Source organism: Coffea eugenioides, chromosome 10, assembly GCF_003713205.1.
Source record: "Coffea eugenioides isolate CCC68of chromosome 10, Ceug_1.0, whole genome shotgun sequence".
In the NCBI taxonomy this organism is placed as follows: Eukaryota; Viridiplantae; Streptophyta; class Magnoliopsida; order Gentianales; family Rubiaceae; genus Coffea; species Coffea eugenioides.
Window position 1 is genome coordinate 38,539,158 of NC_040044.1, and position 6,693 is coordinate 38,545,850.

The following is a 6,693-nucleotide window of genomic DNA, read 5'->3' on the forward strand; positions in this document are numbered from 1 at the left end:
TTCCCTGTCACCAAACATCAAACTATTAATTGCTACCAACACCTAACTAAAACTTCAAAAATGCATGAAAACTGAAACAAATAGTCTTGGGTTGCCTCCCAAGTAGCGCCTTTCTTTAATGTCTTTGGCTAGACATTTTCATGTGTATTCATGGAGGATAAAATCTTGTGGCTCGTTTCAGTGCTTCATCTTCTATGTAATCCTGATAGCCCTCGTAAATAGAGTAATTCTTGGGCACACGAGCTACGGGCTTCCATGGACTAGTAAATGGCACCACACAAACAAGTGATGATCTTAAATCTTCACTCACTCCTCCATCAAGAGCACTTATTGGTTTGAGATATTTTGCCATCATGACTCTTAATTTATTCCTGGCATGAAATTCAAAATCGTCTGGTATAATAAAATCAATCTCACTAACAGGAATTAAAGAATAAGAGTCAGGAAAATATTGATCAAGGAATGGAGGAGATGTCACCGCATTTGGAGATAGTTCACTGGATTCATTCACTTGAACCATTTGATGTTGGGGTCTCAATTCTTGCTCTTCAACTTTCTTTTCAACTACATCTTTAGATTCTTCTTCTCGAGACTCTTGCAGTACCATGTCATTTGTCAGAATAATTGCACTCTCATCTTCCTCATGGTCGATAATAGTCGGTGAGGACAATTCTTCATAAACTGGAGAAATCAATTTGCTCGTTTCAAATGCCCATTCAAGCCTTGCTTTTTTCATCTCTTCACTCATCTTTTGTGTCTCCTGTTGAAGTTGATGTACCTCCTGTTGAATTTTATATGTGTTAGTAGCTATTAATTCAACCATTTCTTCAAGAGACATACTTGACATGGATGACGGTTCTTGAGACTCTAGCTGTTGAAAATGTAGTAGCCCTGTTGTATAATTATAACTGGAGTTATCCCACTATCCTTGATCATACCCGTTTGGATTAGGGTTATACCACGTTTGAGACCATGGTGAAAAATCTCCATAATTATTGAGTGGGACACTCAGATTATCTTGATATTCGGGGCACATACCGGTCGAATGATCCCTGGCATAACAAATTTTACAGGTTGCAGCAGCCATTCTTTCTCTAATAGAGTTTACTGCCTCTGAATATGCAAACTTAGCAAAAAAACTAGTCTCATCGCCTTCCCCGGAAACAAAATCCAGTCTATCACCAAAATACGGAGTGTTAGAAGCCATAAACTATAATAAAAAAAATAAGAGAAAAATAAATAAAAAATAAAAACAAGATGAACTCAAAAAGAAACAAATTAATCTGGCACCAGTCCCCGGCAACGGCGCCAAAAATTGACAGGCGTCAAACCTGTGCAATAATAAATACCTGCTTAAATAAAATACAAATTCTGTATATAGCGGTAAGCAGGGTCGAATCCACAGGGACTGGGGATAATTTAATTTCTTCTCAAGTTCCAGATATGGGGGGTTTTGAAAATGATAGTAACTAAATTACTTGGAATAAATTAATTAAAATAAAATAACTACAACTCAAATAACTAATTATCACAATAAAAATAATAATGGACGAACTCTAGCCAAGAGACAACTTCGGAGATGGTTCACTTAATTCGATCACAGATGCAAGGATTATTCCAGTTACTATCTGATAAATTAGTTATAGTTGTCATACACGCGATAAACAACCAACTCTTCCTCAATTTGTCGATAGCCAAGGTACGACCGTTGACTATTTCTCTAATCAGGAAATAACCCTAGGTACGACCATAGAAGTTCAATTCCCTAATTGCATGAATAATTAGAAGAGCCTAATTCTAACCAATCAACACGCTACGAGGGTCTCTTTAAGTTAGCCTGTCTATCTCCCTGACACAAACCCAATCATGCCAGTTGCCACCAGTTTAGAATAATTAAACAATTACGGATTTAACTACCCTAATTGGCTTCAGGTTATTGAATTAATCTAGAATCCGGGCCCTGGATAATCGAATAATAAAACAACCATATGAACATAAAGCAGAAGATAGACAAATACCAGTGAATAATGAAAATAAATAAAAACTAATTCGATCTCACAAATTTAGTAGAACCAAATCCTTCGTTGTTCTTGACTAGACAAACTTAGCCACGCCTCATGAGAAAATCTTCAAGTAATTTCATTGAAGTCCAGGCCATCAAAAGAGCCAAGAAAGAAACAAAACTAAACTAAGCTAAAACTATTGACTGATAAGAGTTCTCTGCACGTTTGTCTCCCTTTTTAAAGCCAAAAGGAAGTCTAATGCTATCTCTAGTGGTCCCCACACCAAATTCAAAGTCTTGTACGTTTCTTTTCCTAGAGTCCAGATGACTCATGCTTCTTATCCGTGGTCCCCGCACATGTGGACAAAGCCTCCCAAGTACTTGTTGTTCCAAGTCTCTCTACGTTGCTTTCTTTGAAAAGCCCAAATGACTAAATGCCTTGCACTAGCTTGTGGTCCCCACCAACTCAAGGACCTAAAGGTTGAAGCCCTTAGAAGTCTGCATTTTTCCATACAAGTCCCTCCTTTTTGGTAATTTTCTGCTTCACTCCTGAAATTGATTCCAAATACCAAATATGAGTAAATATCAGCAATTAACACAATATTTGTCAGGGATAGAAGGGGAAATCAATAATAAATTTACTAACAAATTATACCCTATCAACAAGGGATAGCAAGGCCACTTCTTTGTTGATGACTCTAGCTCTGAAAGCAATGGGATGCCTGAGTATTCTTATAAGGATGGTATTATCAAATATAAAGGGAGGATCTATATTGGAGAAGGCAACGGATTGAGGCAAAAATTGCTGGAGTAGCCATTTCACCTGGCCACCCTCCACCTCAGTTAGCCATTTCACCTGTTGAAAATGGCCAACGAATTTAGCCAAGGTAGAATTGGTCATAATTTAAGATAATTTAATCTTCCAAATACACGTGTAAATTGATACAACTTATTCAAACACGATTAAAAAAGTGCCTTCCTATAATAGGGAGTATGATATGAAATAAAATTACGAAGAAACTCACAAATATGTCTTCAAAATTTTATTGGTTGTCGTGGTTTATGAAGTTCTTAAAGTGTAAGATTTCTTGAATTCACATTTTCACCATGAATGCCATTTAACTAAGAGAAAGAAATCATTTTGATATATTTTTTTTTGGTGGTGAAATCATGTTGATGAATGTAAAGATATTACAGATTATATTCAACAGATCACCAAAGTATTCCTACTACTAATTAATTGGAAGAGTGTTATGCCGATGACTCATTGAGTCTATATGGTCCTAAAGTTGTAATATTGTTTTCACAATTTAATTTTAGCAAATTCGAGTTGCAATAGAAAGATAATCCTTTGAGAAATATCAAATTCTTGTACATGTTCAAGGTACCTAAAGAACACTGCCACCAAATATATGGGCTTCATTTTCCTGTGCCATAAAATGTCATCAAATATATGGGCTTCATTCTCTTGTGCTATAAAATCGTTTTGTCATATTTGATTGGCTTAATCTAATTCGATACTTCATTTCCATTACAAATTATACACGGAAAAGTAACAAGCAAATTCGAATTACATCGATATGACCCTTCAGAAAACTAAAAAGAGTTGGCCAAAAAGATATTTGCATATAAATCCTCAATGTTAAGGAGGTCGGCCATTATGGTCCCTAATGTTCCTCCACAAGACAAATTTGGTCTCTGAACTTCTTAATTCTTACCATTTGAGTACAACTAATGGATCGAATTTCGCAATTCCTAACGGAGGTAACACATGTGACTATGTGAGTTAGATTTAGTGCCAAAAAGAAAATTAAGTTGCAATTTTGATCTGTAACGGCTAAAGCATGAATCAATATGTTCCTGAGCATGTCATAACTTTTTTAAGGTAAAGTTTATCATACTAATCTGAATTAGTTTGTTATTTTGAAAAATTATATTGGAAAATGAATAATTTTAAGATCTAACTGGGATTGTTATATAATAATCAAAATCACGGAGAAAGAGTAGTGAACTAAAAAGTGGAATGTAATCCGATTCTCCCAAAATTTGGACCGTTAGATTACAAAATCCATTACAATCATTCTAAAGAATAGTGGAACTTGAAAACTACACTGCAATATAAACTAAAAGTTGGCAGGGACCAAGTTGTGCAAGTCACTTCTAGGTAGTGGAGATACAGTACTCACTAATCATTACTTCACTTTTTCTATAGAAAATTTTAAAAAAAAAAATTTTTTTTGTTATATTTCAAAAAAGACCACAAGGAAATATTGTAGAATTTGGCCTTGTTATTACCCCATTTCAATGGTCTGAGTCGCAACTATTCTTCGGCTAAGTCAACAATTTCTTTACTGTTCTTTTTCCCTCACTGAAACAAATCATTGACATTTTGGTTGAATTAATTCTTACACTCTTTTCTGTTTCTTTCTTATCCTTATAACTTTTTTATCTGCTCCATTTTATTATTCATTTCTTGACTATTTTCCTTTAATTTTTTAAGCGGTGGTGAACGATTTCAATTTGCAAACAAATTCACCAAGACACGTTACAAAAAGCTAGAAAAAAAAGTAAAGACAGTCGTAGCTTTTTTAATGTAACCGTTGTTCAACGGCTTAATACGCGGCAACAAAATTCAAAATCTAATAAAGGTAAAGACAGCTTTTAGTCCTTTACCTTCTCTTGAACTATTTTATCCAATACACATAAATCACTTTGTCATTTGTCAATGTCTACCCATCAAACATTTGTATAGCGACATTATCTCAAAATTTTCAAGCAAAAATGGGCTCTTGCATTAGCAAATGCAGGCCAAAAAAGAAGTTCAAGAGAGACTGCAATTGCATGGAAGAAGATTTTAGCCATGTTCAAGAAAAGCTTGTGATTTCTCAACCACCTTTACCAATTCAGAATCCAGTTTCCCCATCCCCTTCTGTTGCTTCTAGTACTTCATTTTCTTCTGTTTCTGGTGCTAATAGTAGCACTAGCAGTGGATTTTTAATGGCTTCGTCATTATCATCTTCGTCGTCGTGTTCATCTTCGATTCCGGTCTCCAAGGATAGGTCATTTTCCAACGAGTTCTTGTGGTCTTGTGTGAAAGAAAATCCACAAATAATTGGCAGGAATTTGATCAAAGGAAATCTTGAGAAGTCTAATATGAACATGTCAAGTAAAGTTCATCCTTGCAAGTTTGATTTGCCCATCAAACAAGCGATTCCAGAGAGGCATGGGGGATCAACACCAAAGAAAAGAGCTCGAGCAAATTCGCCCACGCTTGTCAGACAAAAAAGCTTCAGGAAAGAGCCTGAACATAAGGTGAGTTCTTCTCCTACATATCAACTTCCAAGCAGAACTTTGATGATGCGATCGCCTTCACCAAGTCGAAGATTCACTGGCGACAGCTTTAGAGATTCACCGATGAATACAACAAAAGAGATTTACTCCAGAAGAGCAGCTGTTCCTAAAGCAAATTCCATTAATCCTATTCCTACATCTTCTTCAATCATGAGGAAAGACAGTTTTAGGATTCCACCTAGTCCAAGTTATGATGTGGGTAAAAGCAACACAATCTTGAAGAGTAGGGAGGCTTTGATCACTCAACAGATTGGTTCAAGGAATTCTCCAATTGCCGTTGGACACAAGGAGGAAAACCAAGATGTGGAGTCAATGGTGGTGGAAGATGTTAACAATCCGCTTATTGCCTTGGATTGTTTTATTTTCCTGTAAAATTTGATTCAGTGTGGATATACGCTCTTTATGGTGTGATAATCATGTCTTTTTCTTTTTCTTTATTTGTAAACAGATTGTTAGTAGCATGTTTACTGAAAATCTACAATCACGTAGATGAAACAGAGATCAAATGCAGCTTTTTTTTTTTTTGGGTTGAATTGACAGAAATTGAGTGAATGTCTGGATTTCTTATGTTATTGTAAAACAGAAATTCCCTGGAATGGATGCAAGTCATGCTAAAACCAAGGATTATATTCCTAAATCGATCTATACTTTAGTATTCTTTCATTTGCAGCTATTAGCAGTTGGTTGATCAGTTTACGAGATAAATGAAGCGGACTACTATACCAAATTTTTTTTATTTTAAGAGTTGATGTTGTTGTGGGACTGATAGTTTAGTGATGAGATGACTGCACCAGTATATTGGAACTTTAAACAGAGGGGAAAAAGAAAAGCACAGCATAAGAAGAAAAGGTATTCATCGCCTATTAGATATATTGGAAGCAAATCAGTGACAGTTCATGGCAATGTCATATTTTCACAGTTGCAGTTCCAGGGCTCAAATTTTGCAATAACATTTTAAAGAAAATCAGATTAATAAGGGTACATTAACTTAGGAAAAGACCGTATGTAACTGTTAGAAAGGTTTTCCAAATCACAGAAGCTTTCAGATATATTTATTAATAAATCAAGATTACGGAAAAGAAGAGTAGCAGAAAAGGCACATTGAGTTTTTGTCTTGCCTAATTTGGTACTTTAGTCCTTTTATTTTATATTTGTCTCAATTAGTCCCTGCAACTTTTATTTTCTGCCATTTGCTCCCTTACCTATTCAAAGTTAGCCAACTTATTTCACATAAAAGAGTGACTCTCAAAAGTAAGTAGACAAGAAAAATCTATGCAATCATGGGCTGCTAATTGAGCTATATAATTTTTAGGATATAAATTAAGCCCATGGTCAAGTAG

The 6,693-nt window shown here is 35.3% G+C and overlaps 1 protein-coding gene across 1 annotated transcript; it reads left to right on the forward strand.

Moving 5' to 3' along the window:
- Positions 1–4,743: 4,743 nt before the first annotated feature.
- Positions 4,744–5,958, forward strand: LOC113749821. Its single transcript, XM_027293685.1, has one exon. It carries the CDS (start codon positions 4,784–4,786, stop codon positions 5,723–5,725), a length of 942 nt encoding a protein of 313 aa, XP_027149486.1. The 5' UTR covers positions 4,744–4,783; the 3' UTR covers positions 5,726–5,958.
- The last annotated feature ends 735 nt before the right edge of the window (positions 5,959–6,693 follow it).

Coding starts and splice junctions, on each gene's coding strand:
- LOC113749821 (XM_027293685.1), top strand. CDS start 4,784: ATGGGCTCTTGCATTAGCAAATGCAGGCCAAAAAAGAAGTTCAAGAGA.